Source organism: Diadema setosum, chromosome 12 (assembly GCF_964275005.1).
Source record: "Diadema setosum chromosome 12, eeDiaSeto1, whole genome shotgun sequence".
NCBI classification, from domain to species: domain Eukaryota; kingdom Metazoa; phylum Echinodermata; class Echinoidea; order Diadematoida; family Diadematidae; genus Diadema; species Diadema setosum.
In genome coordinates this window covers 27,539,052-27,565,998 of record NC_092696.1, presented here as the reverse complement: position 1 = coordinate 27,565,998, position 26,947 = coordinate 27,539,052, and the positions used below count along the sequence as shown (strand labels likewise).

General features: G+C 40.7%; 1 protein-coding gene across 2 annotated transcripts in view; it reads right to left on the bottom strand.

Moving 5' to 3' along the window:
* Nucleotides 1–26,947, bottom strand: part of LOC140235672 (uncharacterized) — a 75,159-nt gene that overhangs the window by 22,797 nt on the left and 25,415 nt on the right. The window contains exons 6-12 of one of the 2 annotated variants that reach the window (XM_072315690.1): nt 23,018–23,140; nt 22,458–22,538; nt 20,070–20,156; nt 13,147–13,445; nt 12,116–12,324; nt 6,176–6,446; nt 126–539 (exon numbers count right to left, since the gene is read on the bottom strand). In XM_072315690.1, coding sequence (XP_072171791.1) covers nt 126–539; nt 6,176–6,446; nt 12,116–12,324; nt 13,147–13,445; nt 20,070–20,156; nt 22,458–22,538; nt 23,018–23,140 — 1,484 coding nt within the window. The remainder of the gene's footprint in view (nt 1–125; nt 540–6,175; nt 6,447–12,115; nt 12,325–13,146; nt 13,446–20,069; nt 20,157–22,457; nt 22,539–23,017; nt 23,141–26,947) is intronic. The other variant, XM_072315691.1, reaches the window with a different exon arrangement.

Below are 26,947 nucleotides of genomic sequence, written 5' to 3'. Positions count from 1 at the left end.
AACGGGACGGATGTACGGATGGACGGACGACCCGAAAACATAATGCCTCCGGCCACTTCGTTGGCGGAGGCATAAAAAGGAGCAATCCTGTCGATACATAGCTTGGCCCTAATCACACTCCTTACCAGTTCAGACTTTTGTGACATACAGTCACTCTTCACATGCCCTTGAGCAATGGGAAGGTCACGCGACAGATCCTGTAAGAAAGTCATGTGCCTGCTCATGATGTTGGCCACGACGTCCACGAGGCGCAACCGCTGCCTGTCTAGGACGTCAGGGGCGGGCAGAAACGTGAAGGCGTCCAGAGTCTCGGCCGCATGAGCGGCAGTGGCCACTGTAGAGGTCATCATCCTGTATTGCACGCGGTCCTTGGCAGCGTAACACATGGTTTGTTGCACGAAGAACTTGTTACCCGGCGTCCCTCCCAGGTGTGGCGATTCGGTCTCTTCCAGCACGCGATTGAAGTGCAAGCCAAACGTTGGAGCAGAAATAACAACTCGCTTCTGGTCACCTTTGGTACGAGTATTAGGTATCGCGTCCTGCGTACAGGAATATTTTGCTAAATGTCCATAAATGGTACAAAGGAATTCTACATATCTTTTTTTCTGTTATTACTTTTGTCACAATAGAACTGAGGGAACACAAGATATGTATGACTTCTGAGTCATTGGGAGTGTATTGGACAAAATAATTTAATGGTTCTGAAACAGTTGACAATCATTTTAATCATGATACTGTAATACCAACACTTACTGGCAAGCAAATTCAATTATGTAAAATCTATATTTTTATCACAATCAGGTTTTTTAAAAATTATTATTTGTTTTTTTTTTTATTGTAAGATATTCAAAGAAATGCGGATCTATAATTATTGTATTCGGTTGTTTGGAGATATTCCAGGATACTGTATCAGTGTCCACAGTGTGTAACATTGTAGTAATCTACAGTGTACAATTGTACTTGCAATAGATTAATTACAAATGTGACCATGCATCACAAAACCATAAAAAGTGCTGGCCTGATTTCACACAAAGACTTACAATACTTTGTAGGTGAAATGGATCAACCTCGCCAATTTTTAGTTTTCTTTCATATTTTCTGCAAAAAAATAATCAACTGTGTATTAAGCAAAAGTTGCATTTCTCCCTTGTTAGTACTCAGTTAATCACTTTTCCAAAATGCATGCTTTTTTTGTTTCACAAGTTTCAAGTTTATTTTTCTCCTCATTTGACAACAAAAATAATTCAGGCAGGTAAGAAAAAAACAAACAAACATTTGTACAGAGCACTACATCATTTTTTAAGCATAGAGTCTGCTTTTGTAGTGTTTGCCCTGAACTGAAAATGAATGTCTGCTGAGATTTTGGTGATTTTGTGATGCTGGTTCATAAACAATTGAGAACATATGGCATACATTAAGGGAGTCATGTTTTTTTGCAAATCGCGACTTTCAGACAATTCCGTGAGAAGCTGTATTTGCGATTGTGATGTAAAGTACTTAACAGAGAAATGGACCTGTGCACATAGCATTCACGTCAGGATCAAAATTACAATTTTTGCACGCTTTTTGAACAACTTTACGAATAGCTCCCGACTCGACACATTTTTGGAGAACAGAAAATGAATAATAATGAATAATGAATAACATTTATATAGCTCTTAATACTGATGTTTCTAAGCACATCATATCCGGGAAAAAAAAAAACAAGGCAAGGGCCATAATGTGTCTCGCCCATTCGCGTACAAGAAATTGAATGGGAATGGGATATAACAGATTAAAAAAAGAAAAAAAAAAACAGATAAAAAAAAGATATAAAAGGGTAAAAATTAATGCAGGGCTGCACACTGGCGCCGGTCCGACGGTCAAAGACCGGTAAAAGTCACTGTCGGACCGGTAACTTTTCAGGAAATCCACAAGTTACCGGTCCGACATGACCAGTAAGAAAAAAGCATTGGTGGGGTCAGTAGAAAGAAAAAGAGCAGCCCCGATCAGGAAGAAACAGAAGGCAAGATATCGCACTGTTCAACAAGTTTTACGCAAGTTTTCATTTATGTCTACCGGTGCAATTTGTACAGTAAACATAGTTTTGAGCACTATAGCAGTCGACCAGTTATTCGCGCTCGCTTGCGCATTTGGCGCTGTTCACGCACTGCCATGCAATGCAATACATGCAAAGCATGTATAGAACAGTGTAACTGCTTTTCGTTTGCTTTTGATCGGCGGTCATGCCAGACAAGAAGCATTGATAGAAGCGCACGCATTTCTGAGTCATTTTGCTCCTGATTTTTTAACGCAAGATCAATCCGATCCCGGCTTTGCAGCAGCGCGGCAGTTATGTTAGGGAACTAATTTATTTGTGTTGATTTTTAGAAAAAGTAAAAGACATTTGATATTCAACGATACAGTATCGGGTAAATGGATCTGATTGCGTTTATTTTCATTGTACACAGTCATTTCACAGATTAATATTTTCATTCGTTCAGAATGGTCTCATAATGAAGATAGGCGCAAAAGGATCACGAAATCGGCCCTTCCGTGTACTTTTTAAGAACGCATGCACAAAATGTGAAGAGATAATACTAGGGAGAAAAAAAAAATCATAAAATCATCGCAGTCCCGCTTGTTGTTTGAGGTAGAAATCGTCCGAAAAAGGATCATGAAGTCGACCGGCCGCGTCGTATCTTTCAAAAGCTTATGTACGAAATGCGAAGAGATTATAGAGGAGAGAAAAAAAAATAAGGACACATTTGGTGAGTACATCATAAAAGATTACAGCCGAATAACAATTCATGAAATCAACGCAATCCCGTTGAAATTTGAGGAAATAACGGGCGCAAAAAGGATCTTGATTTCAGTCCTGCATGCCGAGTTGGTTATCAAACACGCATGCACCTAAATGCGACAAGATTATCGGGAGAAAAATATTTTTACCCTTCTGGAGCGTGCATTACAAAAGATTACATCTGAAGTAATTCATGAAATCGCCACAATCCCGCTGATATTTGAGGTAGAAATAGGCGCAAAAAGGATCGTGAATTCGGCCGTGACGAGTACCTTCAAAGAACGCTCGTACGAAATGGGAAAAGATTAGCGGGAGAAAAATAAAGGACACATTTTCACCCCTTTTGGCGTTTGCATCATATAGATTACAGCCGAATAGTAATTCATGAAAATTCGCAATCCCCTTGGAATTTGAGATAACAATAATAGGCGCAAAAAGAATCTCAAATTTGACCCTGCATGCAGTGTATAATTTTGAAAACGTATGCACAGATGCGAAGAAATTATCGGGAGAAAAATAAAGAACGCATTTTCAACCCTTCTGGTGCATGTATCACAAAAGATTACAGACCAAATAATTAATGACATATCGCAATCCCACTGATATTTGATGTAGAAATAGGCGCTAAAAGGATCGTGAATTCGGCCGTGACGTAGATAGGCATGTACGCAATGCGAAGTGATTATTGGGTGAAAAATACAGGGCACATTTTCAACCCCGTTTCGCCCGTGCATCATAAAGATTACAGCCGAATTATAATTCATAAAATCATCGCAATCCCGTTGAAGTTTGAGGAAACGATAGGCGCAAAAGAATCATGATTTTTGGCCGTGTCGTGTATCTTTTAAGAACGCATTTATGAAATGCGAAGAGTTTATCGGGGAAAAATAAAGGACACATTTTCGACACATTTTCAACCCCTTTTGGCGCGTGTATCATAAAAGATTACATCCGAAGTCATACATGAAATCATTGCAATCCTGCTGATATTTGAGGTAGAAATAGGCGCCAAAAGGATCGTGAATTCGGCTGTGTCGTATACCTTTAAAGAACGCATATACGGAATGCGAAGAGATTATGGGGAGAAAAATAAAGAACGCATTTTCAACCAGTATAGCTGGTGCGTGCATCACAAAAGATTACATCCGAAGTAATTCATGAAATCGCCACAATTCGGCTGATATTATTTTGATGTAGAAATAGGCGCTAAAAGGATCTTGAATTCGGCCGTGTCGTATTCGTATTATGTACCAAATGCGAAGAGATTATTGGGAGAAAAATACAGAACACGTTTTCAACCCCTTTTGGCCCGTGCATCATAAAGATTACAGCCGAATGATAATTCATGAAATCATCGCAATCCCGTTGAAGTTTGAGGAAACAATAGGCGCAAAAAGAATCATGATTTTTGGCCGTGTCGTATATCTTTTAAGAACGTATTTACGAAATGCGAAGAGTTTATCGGGGAAAAATAAAGGACACATTTTCAACCCCTTTTTGCGCGTGTATCATAAAAGATAACAGCCGAAGTAATTCATAAAATCATCGCAATCCCGCTGATATTTGAGGTAGAAATAGGCGCAAAAAGGATCGTGAGTTCGGCCGTGTCGTATACCTTCAAAGAACGCATGTACGGAATGCGAAGAGATTATTGGGAGAAAAATAAAGGACGCATTATCAACCATTCTAGCCGGTGCGAGCATCACAAAAAGTTACATCCGAAGTAATTCATGAAATCGCCACAATGCCGCTGATATTTGAGGTAGAAATAGGCGCAAAAAGTATCATGAATTCGGCCGTGTGAAACATCTTTTAAGAACGCACTTATGAAATTCGAAGAGTTTATCGGGAAAAAATAAAGGACACATTTTCAACCCCTTTTGGCGCGTGCATCATAAAAGATTACAGCTGAAGTAATTTATGAAATCGTCACAATCTCGCTGATATTTGGGGTAGAAATAGGCGCAAAACGTATCATGAATTCGGCCATGTGGTACATCTTTTAAGAACGCACTTACGAAATTCGAAGAGTTTATCGGGAAAAAATAAAGGACGCATTTTCAACCCCTTTTGGCGCGTGCATCAGGAAATATTACAGCTGAAGTAATTTATGAAATTGTCACAAACCCGCTGATATTTGAGGTGGAAATGGGCGCAAAAAAGGATTGCGAATTCGGCCCTGCATGTCGTGTACCTTTCAAGAACGCATGCACAAATGTGAATAGATTATCGGGAGAAAAATAAAGAACCCCTTGTAGTGCGTGCATCAGAAAATATCACAGCTAAAATAATTCATTAAATCGTCGCAATCCAACTGACCACCAAAAGCAGGTTACGCAGCAAGTTCGTGCGCCGATGTTTAGAAAAAGTCACAAACGCATTTGACACAATCTGAATTTGTTCATTATCATTTTAAACTGTAATTCACAAACAAACATTCTATTTTTTCCTATTTATTTTTTATTTCTTGTGCAATATATAATGCAAGTTTTCCAAAAGATATTAATCTGTAAAATGTACATGGGTGGGGGGGGGGGGGGGGGGAACGTCCATAAAAAAAAAAACAACAAGAAAATGAGTTTGCAAGTCATTTAATGTTTTTTCAGGTTGTCGTTGTTGACCGGTAAATTTTCTGTTCGGACCGGTAAAAAATGGTGAAACGGGGCATTTACCGGTCCGACAGAGACAGGTTGGACCGGCAGAAAAAATGGGTTAGTGTGCAGCCCTGATTAATGGCAAAAAAGAAATGTGCCATAAATACTTAACATTGGGCGTTGACCCCGGCCCGTTACCTTTGACCTTGTGATGACCATCCATTCCCCAAGGGACATCTACCATACAAGTTTGGTCACAAACGGACCTAGCGCTATGGATCAAAAGTTATGACCCATAATAGAAACGCACCATAAAAACTTAACATTGGGCTCTACAAGTTTGTTGACCCATGCTTGTGACCATTGACCTTGTGGTGACCATCCACTCCCCAAAGGACATCTACCATCCAAGATTGGTCACAAATAGAGTTATGGATCAAAAGTTATGACCCATAATAGAAACGCGCCACAAAAACTTAACATTGAGCCCTAAAGTTCATTGACCTCTGCCTGTGAGCTTTGACCTTGAGATGACCTTCATATATGATAAAATGTGAAACTTTGTATGACCCCTCTTACTTCAAAGTTTGATTGCAATTGAAGCCCAGAGTAAAGAGTTATTGAAGTTTTTGTGGTGTTACGGACAGACGACGGACAGAGGGACGGACGGACGATGGACAGACGGACAGACAGACGACGGACAGACAGACGCCACAGGCAATCCCTTGGTCTCCCCTCACCTCCAGTGGGCTCGACAAAAAAACCTCACGAAATATAAAGTGTGTGTAAAGTACATCACCTCAAACGTCTTTTTCCATTCCTTTAGTTTCTCGTCATGGTTTTCTGTAAGCGATTCCACGTAAGCGGTTGCAGTAGCTATGCACAAGGTGATGCCGCTGTGATTCAGCATACGGAACACCTTGGTCGACGCGCCTTGCCGCCACAGCTCAAAGCCCATACACGTCTGCACAAACTTGAAAATGCGAGGACGATTCGTGAACAGACCAATGGCCACCATCTGCCCCAGTCGGCGATTAAGATAGGCCTGAGCCTCTTTATCAGTCATATCCCTTGGTAGAGAAATGATTACAAAGGATTTAATAATAATAATAATAATAATAATAATAATAATAATAATAACAATAATAATAATTATAATATTAATAATGATAATAACACTACTACTACTACTACTAATAATAATAATAATAATGATAATAATAATAACAATAATAATAATTATAATAATAATAACAGACATTTGTATAGAGCACCTTTTCCACTGGATACAAAGTGCTATGACATGTCATCCCTGGTCACCACAGGAGATAGAATATATACAAAATACAGTACCAGGCAGCGACAGTCCAAGTCCAGTGCACATAGGGACATCAAAATAAATAGTCTTCCAAGTTTTGTTTGAAATGATCAAGTGTTCGTGGTGACCTGAGAAGAGGAGGGAGCTTATTCCACAGCCTAGGAGCAGAAGAAGAGAAAGCTGCATTGCCAGCTAGTTTTTTTTTGTGTGTGGTTGAGTATTAAAGGTAACGGATGATGAAAGAGTGCGCCTAGGGTGAGAGCGTTGCTGAATGTCCCAGACACTTAAAGGTCACCCAAATACGTGACTGTGCATCACATATATGCAACATAAAATCATAAGCCCAGTTTGTCAGGACTCAAAATTAAGTGAAACATGGGGATGTTTCATCAACGTTTGTCAGCACAGACAAGTTGTCAGCACTGACAATCACCATGGTAACAACTTCTTTTACGAGACTTAGAAGAAAATGACAATCTGCCGTCCAGTACCAAAAAGATAGCGTTACATTATCAAGATCATGACTGGCAACAAAATCTGCAATGACAAACTTTAAATCCCCATAATTCTGTCAAAACCCACATCATTTTCTCCACATTTGCAAGAATTGTACAGAAAGGTACCCAAAATGAGGAAAAGGTTTTAAAGTTGGGGTTCACAATTTCATTCTTGAGCAAACAGCCCACTCACACTGCAGAAAACATCGAAATCTCTCCAATCCTTGTCAGGGACGTTTTCTGTTTAATAGGGGTGAGCTAAAGGACAAGGTTCATAAAACTTATGCTGTACATTCAAAACCCATGTCATTTTCACGAAACTTGACCAAATTGTAGAGGAAGTCTTTATACTAATTCCAGAAAAACAATTAAAAGTGGGGGGTTATGTGCTCGTTTTTGATCTAGCAGTGCCCCCATGCGACATATGTGACCCGCTACAACAAAAGGATCCTAAAGTCGCTGACAGCCGAGCCCAGAAAATCGAGTTTGAAGTCACATCATCAAAATTGGTCAAAGCCATCGGATTTCTGTTTTTTGCATAATTTTGTAGTCTTAATGTTTTGTTCATCATCTGCCGAAGTTTCAAAGCTAAATGATCAAAGGAAAGGAAAGAAATCAGCGTTTTTCTGGGTCATGATTTTCCGACTTTCAATATAAGAGAAACGTGTCCAAAGATTTGGATTTAGCGTTGCAACTTGACTCCGCCCCTACAAACGAGGGAGTGATCTTATTGGTCAGTGCATGGCATCCTGATTACCGATTGGTCGCGCATGGACCGCTGGCGCTAATCTTCAATGAACATGGCGGAGGTCGCTATTGTCATTGTCAGGAGGTCTTTTATTGTCAGGCAGTGAAAACTATCTTGCCTCCCCTTGACCATGAGAACGTTGGAAGGACAACTTTGAAGGCATTTATCTCGAAACTCTGATTTCCTCAACCACTTGACATGCGCTGATAAAATTGTCGATATCTCCGCAACTGAGTACTTTTATGGGTTGTGCTATGTATGAAATTAAAGCAGAAGAGTACAGGAATTATGTCATGCCATTTTCAGAAAATTGTCCTCCCCTGACTTTCGGATCCTTTTGTTGTAGCAGGTCACATATTATCGTAAGACCCCAAAATCTGGTCAGGAACATACGCAGAGATGCCCAGAAAGGGTGGTTTCATCAATCTCACGCTGTAACCAGTTATATTCAAAACCCATGTCATTTTCACATAACTTGACCAGATTGTAGAACCAGATTGTAGAAGAAGGCTTACTTATTCAAGAAAAACAATCAAAAGTGGGGGTGCATGTGCTCGTTTTTGTGCTAGCAGCGCCCCCATTAGACATATACGTGTATATCATCGTAAGTCCCCCCAATCTGGTCAGGAACCTATGCAGGGATGCCCTGACAGGGTGGGTTCATAAACCTCTTACATGCTGTACATTCAAAGCCCATGTCATTTTCTGAAACTTGACCAAATTGTAGAAGGCTTACTAATTCCAGAAAAACAATAAAAAGTGTATGAGTGTGTGAGTGTGTGTGTGTGTGTGTGTGTGTGTGGGGGGGGGGGGGGGGGGTCATGTGCTCGTTTTTGTGCTGGCAGCACCCCCCCATATGATAGAAATCATCCCAGGACCCCCAAATCTGGTTACAAACCTATCGTGGGTGCCCTGATATTACGTAGGTGTGGTTCATGAATGTCATGCTGTACATTCAAAGCCCATGTCATTTTTAAGAAACTTTATCAATTTGTAGAAGAAGGGTTACTTATGCAGATCTGTCGATCAGTGTTGTGCCACCATGGCCATGAGGTCTTGGACCGCTGAACTTTGCATAGAATGTACAGATTGTAACGCGTACAGTCAGCATACCGAGCCGAGCGAGGTCGCCCAGCGCGGCCACTGTGGGGAGCTGTCAGGTATCCGTACATACCACACTCTAGCTCGATCTACTAGCAGCTGCTCAGCTCAGCTAGCTCAGCTCATCACTCCTGCGTGCGCTTCTACGCTCGTTGTTACGACACTGTGTTACGACCCCTGCCTGTGACCTTTGACCTTGTGGTGACCATAAACTCCCCAAGGTACATCTACCATGCAAGTTTGGTCACAAATAGACTTGTGGATCAAAAGTTATGGTCCATAATCGCAACGCGCCCTAAAAACTAAAAGGGGCAGTCCGGACGATTATCAGCCGTTTCTCGTGTAAGGAACAATATTTCATGAACCTGTTACCCTTTTCCCGACGAGAAAAGACGATCAGATACATTTACTATGATTTTTTTTTTAAATAAGGTAATTCTTCATGTTCGAATCCGTCGCGAGCAGCCCTTCATACTATCTGAAACTTACGCTATGCGTATGGGGCTGCTGGTTGCAGTTACGCCGCTGATGGGGAGTATGACGAGGCTGCATCGAGTAGTATTTGAAGTTTTGACGACAAACCTGTCAATTAAAATATTGGAGAGCCATCTTGCGCACCTTTCCTGCTCATTTTATGGGTTTGGAATGGCAAAAAAAGTCTTCTTCTGGCCATCGCCCAGTTTATCACAACACCCAAACGCTTCACACATCGGCATTTTCAATTGTGAATCCGCTGCGTGGCCGGAACCACGCGGAACGCCACCGCTTGCTCGGCCCGTATCGCCGTTGCTCAAGCAGGGCTCCCCAAGCCAGCTGACGCTCCGAACAAAAAGTAATGTGATGCTAATACGTCACGCTGTCACATGATCTTTCTTGCCGGCGTACAGAAATTGAACAGTTACGATTCAAAATTTTTAGTGATGCTTAAAAATCGCTTGTGACGAGTTGGGAGGGTATTTTTCAATGAAACTTAGTCGTTATGGTCCTTGATTTATGTAGATTATGGTGAAATTTATTCAAAATTGTCCAGACTTCTCCTTTCACATTGGGCCCTAAGAGTTCATTGACCCCTGCCTGTGACCTTTGTCCATGTGGTGACCATCAACTCCCCGAGGGACATCTACCACCTAAGTTTAGTCACAAACGGACTTATGGATCAAAAGTTATGACCCATAATCGAAACGCACCCTAAAAACTTAACATTGGGCCCTAAAAGTTCATTGACCCCTGCCTGTGACCTTTGACCTTGTGGTGACCATCAAATCCCCAAGGTACATATCGTCGCTGGGGTGACAAGACCTCGTATCTCAAAAATGTCAAAATTTTTTTTTTTAGCTTAATGGTCAAATAATGGGTCAAGTGATGTCCTGGCCAAATCCTAACTGTCTTACTCCAAAAATGAAGCCACCATGACATGTCAAAGAGAAGGCTTTTCCATTCACTATAGTGCTTTGGCCGCCATGTTTTTTCGCTCTCCTGAACATTTGACAATTTTGAGATACGAGGTTTTGTCACCCCAGCGACGATATACCATCCAAGTTTGGTCACAAATACACTTATGAATCAAAAGTGATGGCCCATAATAAAAACGCACCCTAAAAAACTTAAAGGGGAAGTCGGGACGATTATCAGCCGTTTCCCGTGTAAAGAATGTACACGACCGTCGTGTATTTCATGAACCCGTTACCCTTTTCCCGACGTGAAAAGACGATCAGATACATCTACTATGATTTTTTTTTTTTAAAATAAGGTAATTCTTCATGTTCGAATCTGTTTGACCCCTGCCTGTGACCTTTAACCTTGAGGTGACCTTCATACTTGGTAAAAGGTTAAACTTTGTATGTCCACTCTTCCCTCCAAGTTTGATTCAAATTGAAGCCCAGAGTACAGAGTTATTCAAGTTTTTATAGCGTTACGGACAGACGACGGACGGACAGAGGGACAGACGCCGCAGGCGATCACTCAGTCTCCCCTCACCTCTGATGGGCTCGACAACTAGCATCTGTGAGCACTGTAATTTAATAACTTCAGCAGGCATTTTCTGTTTTCATAGAATGACATAATTCCATATGACTTTTGTTCTTTTTTTTTCTCTCTCTGCATAGAGGAGTTTTGTCAGGTGAAAAATTTTCTTAGGGCTGGCCAGCATGGAACAAATACAGTAGTAGCAATGCAGCATATTGTGACCACAAAAATCACCTTCTATCAAAGACAATGACACACATGAAAATAACAACAGGGGAACATCCAATCGGTAGGTTCACATCAAACAAAATATAATGCCACTTTACATATATTCGACGAAAGAAAAATGACTTTTTTGTGTACTTGTTTTTTTATTTGCTCTCCACATTGTCTATGACCTCTGCTACGCCATAGATACTGTATTTGTGACCCCCTACAACAAAAGGATCCTAAAGTCGCTGATGGGTGTCCCGACAAAAATCGAGTTTGAAGTCGCATCATCTAAATTGATCAAACAACTGGATTTTTTTTTGGCATAATTTTGCAATCTTATGTTTTGTCTACCATCTGCCAAATTTCGAAGCTGAATAATTAAGGAAAGGCAAGAAATCAGCATTTTTTCTGGGCCATGATTTTCCTGCTTTCAACGCAACAGAAACATGTCCATAGACTTGGATTTGGCACCGTAGCTAGACTTCGCCCCTAGCACTGAGGGAGTGATCTTATTGGTCAGCGTGTGGCATCCTGATTACCCATTGGTAGTGCATAGACCGCTAGCGCTGAGCGTGAATGAACATCGCGGAGGTCGCTAGGAGCATACCTTCTACTTATACTGTCAAACAGTGAAAACTGTCTCGCCTCCCCTTGATCATGATAGCGTCAGAAGGAAAACTTTGAAGGCGTTTTTCTTGAAACTCTGATTTCCAAAACCACTTGACATGCGTTCATGGATATCTCCGCAACCGAGTACTTTTACGGGATGTGCAATGTACATAAAATCAAAGCAGAAGAGTAAGGGAATAATGTCATGCCATTTTCAGAAAATTGTCCTCCCCTGCCTTTTGGATCCATTTGTTGTAGCGGGTCACATTTACATATTGTAAGTCATACCTTTTTGCGCCTATCTTGCCTTTCAGTCTCCCCATGTGCTCCTTGATTCGTTCGGTAGATGGCAATATGGCTGAAATGCAGCCAAATGTGATCGGCATGTCTTTCTCCGTTTCATCAACGAGTTCATCCCAACGGAAATCTTTAACATTTCCCATTGAAAATGGCTGACTGTAACGACTTTTGTGTTCCTTGGACCTCATAGCTTTCACCTCGAATAAAACAAGCAGAATTACAATCAAAAGGCGAGGCAAAAAATCAGCTACATTATCTAATGAACGCCGACCTGGTGGGTCTTGAAAAAAATTGGATGAAATACATTCATATACAAGAGTACCAACATTGAAGCATGTTTAAGCAAAAACCAATTCAGAACTAAAAGGCATTAATGTTTCTCCTCTTTAGAGAAGTGTGTGACTAATTTGAAGAAAAAAAAAAGTCATAGTATAAATGAGTTTGCTGTCAATACATGCAAATCATTTTCATAATCATAAGAGAGTTCTAGAACATGACAAAAATGATCAGCCTATCAAGGTTGTTCTGACTTCAGCTGTTTGGAGAGGAGTGGAAATTGAAAGAAAATGTGTAATAATACCATTGTGGGCATATTGTCATACTGATGACACATGCAAATTTGTAAAACTTCACAGACTTTGTAAAGGGATGGTACAGTATTGGCAGAGATGAGAATTGGGCTTTTAACTTTTTGCTAGATACCAAGAAAATGCTTATGATATACAGTGTAGTACAGAGCATACCATTTCACGAAGAATTCAAAGTTTATTTGATGTTTGAAATGACTGAAACATCCAAAAACAAAGTAAAACAAAGCGATCATAATAAAGTATGGGTCCCACACTTTATTAGAATCACTCTTTTTGGGATGTATATCTCAGCCATTTCAAAAACAATTTTTATCAAATAAACGTTGAATTCCTCATAGAATTACGTGTTCTTAAATATATCATAAGAGGTTTCTCATTATTTCACCACACAAAAGGTCTCAACCAAAACTGGAAGATCCCTTTAAATACCTCCTTCCGGATCATTTCCTGTGCCACGGCCAATAGCGCCTTCTTTGCCTGTGGAGACTCCTCACATAACTTTTTGAACGCGAGTCGATATTTTGACGCCTCGATGTAATCTATGGCTGTTTCTTTCATACTTTTAGGTTGGGGCAGAGGCCGATAGACAACTTCATCGTCCTCGGAGTGTTCATTCGGAAGAGATGATGAGAATGGAATGCTTCTCTCCAGATTGGCGTCTTCTCCATTTTTCAGGAGGCGTGACGGTGTTGTAAGACCTCTGCTCTCTAAAGCGTTTTTGCCACCACCTTTCAAAGAGGAATCAGAGTTTGAAGTGTACACAGGTATGTTGGCAATGATATGCTGTATTCATGGAATATTTTGCAAGGTTTTCATCATCCACAAATTCTGCGAATCAGGTGCAATTCATAAAATTAAAGACACAGTAACAACTAGAAATGTCGCTTAAAGGCGACTGGTATGCCTCCGCCACAATGCATGATTCTCCTAATAGGTCTACTTCATAACGCCTATAGAAGTTGACAGCGGATAACGTGAATGTCGGACTAGATGGACGCTGCTAATGTGAGCTCCTGGAATTTTCTCCTGACTACCTTACAACTAGAAATGTCGCTTAAAGGCGACTGGTATGCCTCCGCCACAATGCATGATTCTCCTAATAGGTCTACTTCATAACGCCTATAGAAGTTGACAGCGGATAACGTGAATGTCGGACTAGATGGACGCTGCTAATGTGAGCTCCTGGAATTTTCTCCTGACTACCTTTTTCGCTACCATTTCATGATGTGCTGTAGCAACAAACTGCATTATAACAAGGAAAAGTAGAAATTACGCAGTGCGTAATATATGTCCCCGCCGGAAGTAGCATTTTGTAGCAAAATGTACAATATAGGTAAAAAATCAAGGTCAAAGGTCAAAGAAGTCAAAGGTCAAAATTCTGTGTAGAAGTTTTGAAGCGCTCACCTAGTGCCATCACATAAAGCAAACGGAATTGAAATCGGGTTAGAAATGGCGAAGGAGTAGCATTTTGTAGCAAAATGTACAACAAAATATAGGTCAAAAATTAAGGTCAAAGGTCAAAGAAGTCAAAGGTCAAAATTCTGTGTAGAAGTTTTGAAGCCCTCACCTAGTGCCATCACATAAAGCAAACGGAATCGAAATCAGGTTAGAAATGGCGAAGGAGTAGCATTTTGTAGCAAAATGTACAATATAGGTCAAAGGTCAAGGTCAAAGGTCACGACTGAAATTCTGTGTAGAAGTTTCAAAGCTCCCATGTAGTGCTATCATATAAAGCAAACAGAATCAAAATTGGCTCATAAATGACAGAGAAGTAGCAAATTGAAGATTTTGATCACACACGGACGCACACATGGACGGACGGACACACGGATGGACTCACGGACGGACGGACACACGGACACACACACGTACGGAGCCTGTTTCATAGTCCCCTGCTCGAACTCGTTCGGCGGGGACAATTAACCTGCAAATATCATCATTCAGAAAAGGACCAGTTATCAATATGAATACCCGCGCAAAAATTGGAAATAAAACTGGTAAATCTGGAGGACGAAATGCCCCCTTGAGTGACACTTCAGTTGACACAATCAGTGACAGCGAAGCCGCCTCATACCCGGAACTCGACCATGCGTCTTCAGTCTCGGACACGCCCGCGGCGCCATCTAATAGCGACCTGGCTGTCCTGATAACCAGTATGAAAACGGCTACTGAAGCAAACAACGCGCAGCTCAATTCGAAGCTCTACTATCTGACGTTTACGCTCTGAAATCCGAAATGTCTGGTATCAAAAAAAACTGCTAACAAGTTGGAAAACTTTGCTACTGATACCTCAAATCGGATTGGAGATATTGAAAGCAACCGAATCCCTGAAGTGATAAAAAAAACTGGAGAAAGTCGAAGACGAACTGGATGAGAAGCTCACACTTTTTGAAATCCACAAACGTAAACTGAATCTCCTAATCTACGGGAAACCCAACTCCACATGGGAGGATGTCTATGGTGAGTGCTTCTCTACTTTTGCTACGCTACTAAAAATTCCGGTGGAAGAAGCTATGCGCACCATACCCCTCATCAATGCCCACAGGCTTCCCAGGAGGGCCCCTGCTGGGAACACCGGAGCTGACAACAAGTCTGACCCCATTATTGTTCGTTTTGGCCGTATGCAGGATCCCGACAGGATTCTACGCGCTTTTCAACAACATCCACGCCAAGCAGCTTCCACTTCGCACGCCACGGACCCCACCATCACTATCCATACGGACCTCCCGCCAGCCATGAAGCGGGAACGTGGCAGGCTTGCTACCATTGCCTACAAGCTAAGGAAAGAACGCGGCAACTTGGCAAACAGGATAATAGTTAGTGGCACGCGAGTTATTTTGCAGACCAGAAGCATCAGTAGCCCCAATGGCCCACTGTCGGCATGGAACGCCTGGCAGGAAACACCACAGTAAACTGCTTTACAAGTAAGAAATTGAATAGGTAAAGCACTGATATATACAAAATGTCTACTTTTGAATAGGCCTACATGCTGATTTGAGCTGATATGCGTCCTTGTATAATTCAGATAAAGTGGTTTTTTTTTTTTTTTCGGTTTTATGTACTGACAATATACAGAATTGAAGTAACAGTAAATTTGACTCTCAAAATAAAACAATTGCATGTGGTGTTCCACAAGGGAGTTTATTAGGCCCACTGTTATTCATTATTTATATCAATGATTTTCATAGATCCTCGGAGAAACTATCTCTCATATTATTCGCGGATGATTCTAACCTTTTCTTTTCCCACCCAGACCCAAATATCTTAACAAGAACAGTAAATGAAGAATTGAAAAAGGTTATACAATGGATATATGCAAATAAATTGTCACTAAACATTCAAAAAACAAAATATATGCTTTTTAGTAACTCTTTAGATAGCCTCCCAGGAAATATAACATTTGATACTACTCCCCTAGAAGAAGTTTCTTCCTTTAAATTTCTTGGTGTTTGTGTTGATAACAAGCTTTCATGGAGGAATCATATTAATAACAGGGGTAAAATTATTTCACTTAATATTGGCGTCATGAACAGATTAAAATATTATCTTCCTTCATCTGCATTATTAACCCTTTATTCTAGTTTGATATTACCTTATTCAAACTATGGGAATCTTGCTTGGGGTAATACATATCAGATATTACTAGATAAACTGTTTTTATTGCAAAAGAAAGCGCTCAAAATTGTTTTTAATCTACATACCCGAGAACATACAGATGCTTTGTTTTTTGACCATAAAATACTAAAAATAAAAGATTTGAATGTGTTCCAACTTGGCCAGTTTATGTTTAATTATAACAGTAATTTATTACCTAAAACATTTCATGACTTATTTCATCGAAACAGTCAAGTACATAACTATCCCACGCGACGATCCGATGAATTTCATCTTCCACTAATGAGAACCACACATGCCCAAAGTACATTTGTTTATACCGGACCCAAACTTTGGAATAATCTAGATAATAGTTTCCCCCAATAGATTCCCCCAAATTCGTCACATTTAAATACAAATTCAGAAAACGTCTCTCTACTTATAATTCTAGATAATTCAAATTGTTTTAAATCAAGCTTGAGCTTTCACCTGTCCTCATGTCGCAGCACTTGGCGTGTTCTGTATGCAGACCTCTCTTCTTTCTTCTCTCCTCTTCCTTTCCTGTCTTTTGTTCTTTGTAGACTTGTATTGTTACAGTCTTCTCTCCTCTCGGTACTGTCTCGCGTCTTATATGTGTGTGGCTAATGTGCGTACGAGTGTGTTGTCCTTGTCATATTTTCCCGGTACACGTGGTTCAGTGAACAGCGTCCGGGCATTAGCATTGATATTTTATTCATATTTTTTTTTTCCCGACCTGCGTATCTCAATATAACTACATGTATATTTTTACAAATGATTTAGATAATCTATATCAAACATAATAGCTATATAAAACCCTCGAATAATATATCATTTACTCATTATTTATCTAGCGATCCACGTCCCACAAGCTTTGCTTTTTAGTGGATCACTATTTTCCATAATCGACTCTATTTCCGCTTGCCCACGAAGTATGTATTGTTCCTCCTAATTATCGTGTATATATATATATATATATATATATATATATATATATATATATATATATATATATATAAATATATGTTGTTATATAATTTATCTTGGATATTACATGAATCTTTTGCAAATGTTTGAACAATATCATTTCATGACATGTATACTTGTACTATGTTTTGATTTTCGTTGATTGAAAATAAACTATGATTGAATTGAATTGAATTGAATTGAAAAAAAAAATAGTACATGTGGACAATGTGTGATTTCATTTTCACATAATTGGCAAAATATTAAAATTTGTTACAAATGTGTTGAATGTTCACCTTCCTTGACCTAGGTTTAATTGGATGAATAGGAGAGCATGTATTTGGGGATTTAAGGACTTTAACTTGACTTTGCCCATTCATAAGTTTATGCATTGAGTAATTTTCAAGGTACGGAGAAAAAGTGCTACACATTTCTGTATTGAAAAGTACATTGTTACCATTTTCATCTGGCCTTTGACCCTAAAATTCATAGGATAATCACGGTCAGGCAGAACATGCATAAAAATGTAGATAGTTTCAAGACAACTTGAGCCACTTCTGAGATATGGAGGAAAAAGTTAGTTCAGCACTTCCCCTTGATCTTTGACCTTTTGTCCTTTAAGGCAAAAAAAAAAAGAAAAGAAAAAAAAAAGTTTCCAGAGAATCTCTATCAGGTCATACATGCATACACCAAGTGTAAAAAAAATAATTCTGCTGACATTGCATAAATATGAGGGAAATAGTAAAATGTTGAAGAAGAGTTGCCCTTGACCTTTGACCCCATGAACCCTAAATTCTCTAGATAATCACTGCCAGTCAGTACATGTATATATACTATGTTCCATGAAAAGTTATGGAGAAAAAAGTGATATTGTTACTTAACCTTTTGACCTTTGACCTCATGACCCCAAATTTCCACCAGAGAATCTTAATTGGGTAATACATGTATATACCAGGTTTTAAGAAAATATCTTCAGGCATTGCATAGATAGGGTGGAAATAATGACATTTTCTGTATTTGACCTTGTCCATTTGACCTTGAGCATGTGCACCCAAAAGTTAATAGGCACAACTTCACCCCCTAATACACATACATGCTAAGTTTCATCAGGATACCTCAAAAGGTTTTTTAGTTACGCTGTCCACAAAATTCTTTACGGACGGAAGGACGGACGGAAGGACGGATGGAAAGACGGATGGATGGACCGACAACCCGAAAACATAATGCCTCTGGCACCACTTCGTGGCAGAGGCATAAAAATAATGACTCTGATCCAGATATGAATGTGACGCACAAGTATATATTTCTCCATTCAGTACAGTAATCCAGGATCGCGAAATTAAGTAATTGCAAAATCATTGCAAAGTCCCGATTCGTGAAAATTTAGACTTGTGAAATATGGCTAATATGGTGTACAGTTATATATTCACCTACGAATTGTCCAGGGCTGAGACAAAAAGTTTTGCTGTATTTTTTTTCTCTCTTTGCTGACCCCTCTTCCCTCAGTCCAGAGTAAAGAGTTATTGAAGTTTTTGTAGCGTTACGGACAGACGACGGACAGACGGACGGACGGACGACGGACGGACAGACGCCGCAGGCGATCTGGTGGGTTCCACAAAAATGTGCCTGTTTTGAGCTTCACTTAATGATTTATACCAAATTGTCTGATTTCAGGCATCATTATGCATATATCAGCAAAATTTAGCATAAATGATAATTTATCTTTTTTTAAATTAAATTCATTGTACTTTAGATATACTTCAAAGGCAATGTCTGTGCCTACATTGGAAACTCGAAATAACGAGATGGTCGGGACCAAGTCATTATCCTCGTTATAGCCGATAGGCATAAAAGAAAGCATAACATAAAGACATTAATTGTGTGCACATGTGGGACTACCCATTATCTTTCAATCAATACTGATAACTTGATAATTTGTGTGAGGGAATCACTCACCTTTATGGGTAAGAAGATGTTTTTTGCCAATGAAATCCAATATCAAGAATGTGTTTCTTATTGATTGTAGATGTTTGAATTTGTAAATTTATATAGCTTGCGAGTGTGTCAAGATCGTCTGTGGATAGGTATGAGGTTATGGTATGGGTTGTGTTGTGTGTGGAATATGGTCTGCACAATGCTGTGTGTGTATGTGACACATTCTGTATGTACAGTATGACTGCGTGTGTGTGAAGATGGGGAATTCCCTACGTAGAAAGCCAATCACAGCATCAGATTGCCTCACACCTGCTAAACGTCATGATGATGTCATGTATACATATGGCCGTCCCACCACATTTTCTGCATGTATCAGTGTGCGCGCACACACACACATACACCTACAACATGCGGTGCTAGCTGGAGTGCACTGAAGAAAATATGTGTGTAAAAGACAGTTTTTGGCGCATCCATCGAGCTTTACAATCTCGGAAGGTGATAGCACAGGCGAAGTAAAGCTTTACCTGAAGACATTTTGCTTTACCTTGCTATAACAGGTTTGATTGGCTATGTTTTCCTTTGTTTGGAAGTCACAAAATTTATCTTGTTGTAGCAGTTATTTCGTTTTAGCCGATCTCGCTATAAGAGTAGCATTTTACATAGACTTGTGTGGAAGGAAATTTGGGATTGGGAAAATTTCCTCGTAATAACCGATATCTCGTTATACCGAGTTTCCCCTGTATTTTCGTTGCGATTGCGCAGTCGAAGGCCGAGATCTGGAGGGGGGCCTGGGAGCCCCCCCCCCCCCCGACCTGTGTCTCAAGTACGAATAAGAATACCTGGTGTCAAAACTTGCTTTCGTCGCCTCGCAGATGGAGTTGTAGTTGAGTCACTTTTGGTATTCTCCTGGGGCGCTTTATCACCACCTTAAATGGAAGAAAGTTCAAGTTAGAGTACTTTCGGAAATTAGGTGGTAATGTGATTACATTAAAAACAAGACAAACATAAAAGCTGCAAGACTTTCACAGCTTCTTGCCAACATTCATCCATTTTCTGCCTTTGATCATCTCTTTATTCAATAATGTCAAACACATGTATAAACGGAACTGGTCTCTCATAGCTTTATAGATTATTACATATGTATCGATTTAATTGCAGACAATGTCTGAAATTTCCTTTCTTTGAAGAAAATCAACTCCTTGAGTCATGATGCCAACTTCAAGTAGGGTTGACGGTACAATGGTGCGGTATTCGTGAACACTGGGAAGTGGTTCATTTTCGGCTCAGTATGGTACGAGTTGCTCTAAAGGGATCATAGAATTTTGGTTGAGACCAAACTTCAGGTTTCTCTCATTCCTTGGTGAGATGATGTGAAGCCTCTTGTAAACTATAAAAGAGCATGTAATTTCAAGAGGAATTTAACATTTATTTAAAGAAAATTGGTTTTGAAATAGCTAAGATATCCAAAAACAGCAATACTAAAAAAGAGATGTGACCCACATTTTATGAGGATCACTTTGTTTTTACTTTGTTTTTGGATGCTTCAGCCATTCCGAAACTCATTTCCATCGAAAAAACTTTGCATTCCTCTTAAAACGGTAGGCTCTGTACTATTTTGTAAGTAGTTTCTTGGTATCTCCCTCTTTAACCCTATTCCAACTGGGGGGGTGGGGAGTCAAATTGACCCCCCCCCCTCGACATTTCGCGCCACGATTCCGCAACGCGCAAAGATTTTGCCGCGTCGTTTCATGACTTTCTTCATTAAAGTCTCTCGCATATTTTGAGACCAAATATGCGACGTCCGGGTACACCGTTCTGAAGTCACGCAATGTTTTGCATATGCATGTCAACCCAAAAACAGCTCAAATTCATGATTTCGTGTGCAAATCCAATGCAAATTGTGTTCTTTTGTTTAATTGATATAAATTAGATTTAACCCTAAAGGGGCCGGGCTTTTTTGGCTATGCTCAGACCGGGGGGGGGCGGATTCCGCCCCCCCCGAGATCTCGGCCATCGGTGGTGCGATCGCGATGAAATTTTGCATGCGTGAGACCCGCGTCATAATCTACAAGATTGTATTATAATATTTTTTGAAACAATCAATTTCTAATTTTAATTAATTAATTATGCAAATTAAGCTCAAGGTGATATTTTAGCTTAATTAAAAGCATTGAGAGTCTAATTTTTGATCTGTAAATCTGTTTTAGCATATTCAACAATTGTACATCACAAAAACTTCCAAAACTCATTTCAATTCTTATGTATTTTATTGTTTTCAGAATTTCTTATGTATTTCTTTGTTTTTCAACTTTTGTTTTTCTTTGTTTTTTCATTGGAAATTGTCACTGACCACTTTTCTACCATAATTAGCACAAAATTAATCATTGAAAGTGATTAATTGTAAAAATAATCAGGTTTTTATGCCTTTCATGACAGAGCACTGTTTTCCATAGGAAATGTACACAAAATCACAAAATTGTGCCCGTTTTGGAGCGACATTCCGTTACAAAAATGGGCGTGGCTTCGCAAAAGTATGCGCGGACGTTGCAAATTTGGTCTCAAAAGTTGCGCGAGACTTGAACGAAGAAAGTCACGAAGCCTCGCGATGAGGCCTTCTCGCGTTACAGAATTATAGCGCGAAACGTCGAGGGGGGGGCGGATTCCGCCCCCCCCGGCCCTTTTAGGGTTAAACTTTTGAATATCAAAATTAATCAATTCTAATGTAGATAAGCAAGAAATAGTGCCTGCAACAAATTTTGGCCAAAAAACAAGAGAAAAACAAAAGGTCGAAAAACAACAAAATACATAAGAAATTAACAAAACAATAAAAAACAAAAGAAACTAATTTTGAATACGCTATTTTTTTACAAGAAATTGTTTGATGTGTCTTGAGGAACTCTGACACGAAAATTTAGCAATCCCTCATTATTTTTGATGTAGTCATAGGTGAAAATATGATTTCATGCATAAATTTGCATAATTAATTTATTAACAAATATGAAATCAACATTTTCTATTGTATTACCATGTAATCTTGTAGTTGACATCTGGCTCTATGTTCAGGCAAAATTTTGCGGCGATTGCACGATCGGCGGCTGAGATCTGGGGGGGGGGGGTCAAATTGACCCCCCAGTAAAAACTTGGTCTCAAATAGCCCAGTTAGAATAGGGTTAAGAGAGTGCTGGAACACACCCCTACATTGCCCCCACATTTCCAATGTTTCTAACCTGTGTTTGAAGCAGAATTTTGCTTCATCTGTGAGGTCCAACGCTTGACAAGCGGCAAAGTGGATGGTGCCTTTCCACCATCTGTGTACGTGGAAGAAAAGTCATGTTAGAATTGTCATTTGACAATAATAAATATATAATGTACTCTTAAATGAATCCCACAAGGACTGGAACAATCATCCCCCAGCATTCCCACTGATTCCCACTGATTAATTACTAGTTATCCCCTTTAAATGAAACCCAATATTTGTATCATGAAGAATTTAGCCTTCTCCTCTTTCTACTTCTATCACAGCTCGTTACTATTGCACCATAAAAATGTACATATTGAGCAATATCATTTCTATTTCTATCCTTGACATTATTCCTTGTCTCATCAGTGCCAATAATCTTATATTCTTTAAAATTATTTCATTATGCATGGGTTACATTACGATATTTTATTGTTTTTAAATATTGGAAATGAGCACAAATGCCAAGGGAACAAATTACAGAGAGAATTTGAGAACACAGAAATTCACATAAGTCTGATGCACACTTAAATTTCTGGTTTTTACAACCTGTGTCTGGAGCACGCGGAAGAGTACGTTGTGTCATGACGGACTGCTTCCGTCGCTTTGGGGAGAGAATAGTCGGGAGGGTTGGTTTGCGTTTGGTTGTCCCCTGGGGTACTTTATCACCACCTTTCGAGAAAGAAAATACAATTCAGAGTAATTATGAAAAATGGGCGATGGAGATATATAAAACAAAGATGAATATATAGCCAAAATTTGAATCATTAATATCCTTCTATTGCCTTTAATACCATAACAGCTAGCTTCATCTGCATACTACACCGTGCTCATTGTTATTTGTCATTTACAATGTACATTGCTAATGCTTTTCTTTCTTTCCTTAATCATAATACTAAAAACTTTAAATGATAACAATCATTTTGAGGCATGAAACTTTCGCAAAATTGCCACTGGCATTCAAAGCATCGAGTACTCCAGAGTGATTGTGTGCTATTTTTTTTCATGAATAAAAAACGAGATGAACAAAAACTCAAAATTTGAATTGTTCCAGCCTTCTACTGCTTCTCATACTTAAAAAAAATCCCCCCCCCCCAGAGAAAAGCCCTGTTAAAGACAATGTGTATACTTGTCTGTCTAATGCGGCCAGCGGCCACAAATTTTGTTTCCCGTAGTAGCTTTTAACCTGTCAGAAGCGGCCAATGAGCTGATAATTCAGCGCGTTTTTCTGCTTTTAGTAGCTGTGCCAGTCATTCATTGGCAACGTTCAGTGATCGCAATCGCTGCATTCATCGCTCATTAAGTATCAAGCTTTCTCCAAGACTGTACACGTGCTACTGTGCGACAATAATTGTATTACGTAATGTCTTATGCAAACTGTCTCAGAGGGTAGCATATTTCTCGTGGTTAGGCAGCTTTCCACACAAAAGAAATTTCAAAGAAATTCCTTTCCTTGCATATGTGTATAAATAGAGTGAGAGGAAGGTGCGAGACCATCATTTCTTTGTGTGCAGGCAGACTTTCATCATGTCTTCTTCCGACGATAACGACACACGCTTACGAGCCGGAAAGCCGACGACGGGGGTCGAGGAGCAATTAGCCAGTCAGGCCGCGGAGATACATCGGCTTTCGGATGCCCTCTCACGGCTTTCCGGCGAACACAGCCGCAGTGCTCAGCACGCGATGACCCCGAGCCCTAGGGCCGGAGACGACATTAGTGTTTTCGCAGAAGACACGTCCATCACAGCAGGCCTCCGTGGCGAGGCTGCCCCTTCGCTCCCGGGAGAGCGTTACGACCCATTGGAGTCGCTGCTTTCCGCTTTGTCCCCCAACCCTCGAGGGGACGTAGATTTGGAGATGGACAGCGAAATGTACACAGAGGGAAAAGACCTGGGTCCCCCTCTATTCGAGAAATTGGCCGACAGGCTGACAAAGTCAATGACCATGCCCCCCGAAAAGACGGCTTTGGAACGCATTGGGGAAAGATATAAAACGCCCTCCAATGCCCCCGCGGCAAGCGCCCCGCGAGTGGACCCGGAAATATGGAGTACTCTACCGGGCCGCGTTAGGGCAACTCAAAAGCTGCAGCGACAAGTCGTAAAAGGGGCGCTGCCCTACAGCCTTATTCTAGAGGAATTAAACGGCATCTCAAAGGGGGAAAAAGTTCTGGATATCGAAAGACTGAAAAGTCTGGCTTTGGACGGCCTTACCCTCTAGGGATACGCTGTTTATGAGCTCAGCATGAGGAGGAGAGAGGATCTTAAAGGGGGTATCGCGCCGCGATACCGTGGACTGTGTAGTAGGAATACACCCCTCGCGGACACCCTTTTCGGGAGCAATTTGTCGGCCACTATGAGAAAGGTATCAGACGCCTACAACGTGGGCCAGAGGGTCCAAACGACCAGGCCTCCCCGCAGCTGTCAGACGACAGCTGGGGACAGACGACGCCCCTTCAGGGAAACGTACCCATATTTCATCCCCCAGCGTCGCTACCAGACCCGTCCAGCACAGCATCAGGCTTGGCCGGGGCGAAGCTTTGCTAGTGCCACAGTGTCCCGCCCTCCCACACATCCGGGGCCTCCACCCAAGACTCACTTTCATCCCCGCCTCAAGCCTTCTGGCGAGTCAAAAAACTAGTAAGTCCCCCCTTCAAGCGGGGCGGTTATCGTTCTTCAGAGAGGCATGGTCTCAAATCACTTCAGATTCTTGGGTTTTAAACGCCATTTCGGGTTACAGAATCGATTTCACTGCAGTCCCAACGTTCAAATTCGTTCCCGGGACGCTTCCCTTCTCCCAAAATGAAAGGGATGCTATAAGTAATGAAGTTTGCACTCTGCTTTTAAAAGGTGCAATACGAGAAATTGATAAGCAGGAGTGCGCATTCGTTTCATCTATTTTCGTCATCCCAAAAAAGTCGGGAGATTTGAGACCTGTAATAAATCTGAAAAACCTTAACCGCTTTGTCAAGTATGAACATTTCAAAATGGAAACTTTCAAGCTTGTTTCAGAAGTAATTACTGAAGGTGATTTTCTGACTTCTATTGATCTAAAAGACGCTTATTTTTCCATTCCAATTCACCAATCTCAGCATAAATATTTAGCATTTAGCTGGAATGACAAATTCTTTTGCTTTCAGTGTCTTCCATTCGGTCTCAGCTCGGCTCCAAGGGTCTTCACCAAAGTCATGAAACCCGTTATAGCAACTATCCGTGCTAAAGGAATTCGAGCCCTTATTTATTTAGACGACCTTCTCATTCTTTCATGTTCCGAAAAGGAAAGTCTTGAGCATACAAACTTTGTAAGGGAGCTATTGGAATCCCTTGGGTTTATCATAAATCAAGAAAAGTCTTGCTTTCAGCCAAGACATACGGCTATTTACTTAGGTTTCGTAATTGATTCATTATCCATGCATTACAGCATTCCCGCTGATAAAGTACAGAAACTTCACGGCTCCGCCGTATCCCTCCTGAAAAATAGTAAAGTCACTATTAGAAGCTTGGCGCATTTCATTGGTCTTATTGTTTCTATTTTCGGCGCCTATCAACTCGGTAGGCTACATTACCGCCAGTTGGAATATGCTAAAATCCAGGCACTTCGAGAATCGAACAATAACTTTGCCTCTTCTTGCATACTTAACACACCTGCCAGGGCAGAAATTCAGTGGTGGCTCGCACAGCCTGTGCACTCCTTTGTTTCCCCCATCCATAGACCCAACCCATCTGTCACGATCTCTACAGACGCCAGTACACAAGGTTGGGGTGCATTGCGTCATTCAGATAACTCCTTTTCACAAGATCACTGGGCAGAGGAAGATCGAAATTTACATATCAATGAGCTCGAGTTGCTGGCCGTTGAACGGGCCTTGCCTGATTTATGCACTGACTGCTTCAATGAACATATTCACGTTCTGTGCGACAACAGCACAGCTGTTAGTTACTTAAACAAGATGGGAGGATGTGTACCTCGGCTAAACATAATAGCCAATAATATTTGGGAATGGTGCATTAAGAGAAACAACTGGTTATCTGCCCATCACATTTCGGGTATTCATAATTCGTTGGCGGATTCATTATCTCGCAGAGATCTTAATAAGGAGTTACACCTTTCGCCATGCATCTTTTCTTCTCTCATTAAACAGCTACCATTTCAACCTTGTATTGATTTGTTTGCGTCACGATTTACCCACCAATTGCCAGTCTATGCATCATGGAAGGCGGATCCGAAGGCGTACGTCATAGACGCCTTCTCGATTTCATGGGAAAATTTAACTCCATACCTTTTCCCCCCATTTTGTCTGATTTGCAGAACCCTTCAGAAATTAAGAACCGATCGAACACCGTATGCCATCCTGATAGCGCCAATATGGCGAGTGCAACCATGGTACCCCACGCTACTCAATATGGTCATCGCCCCGCCCTTGCTCCTCCCAGCGGATTGTCTGGTAACCCCCCCTTCCCGACCCTAACCTAACTCTACGCC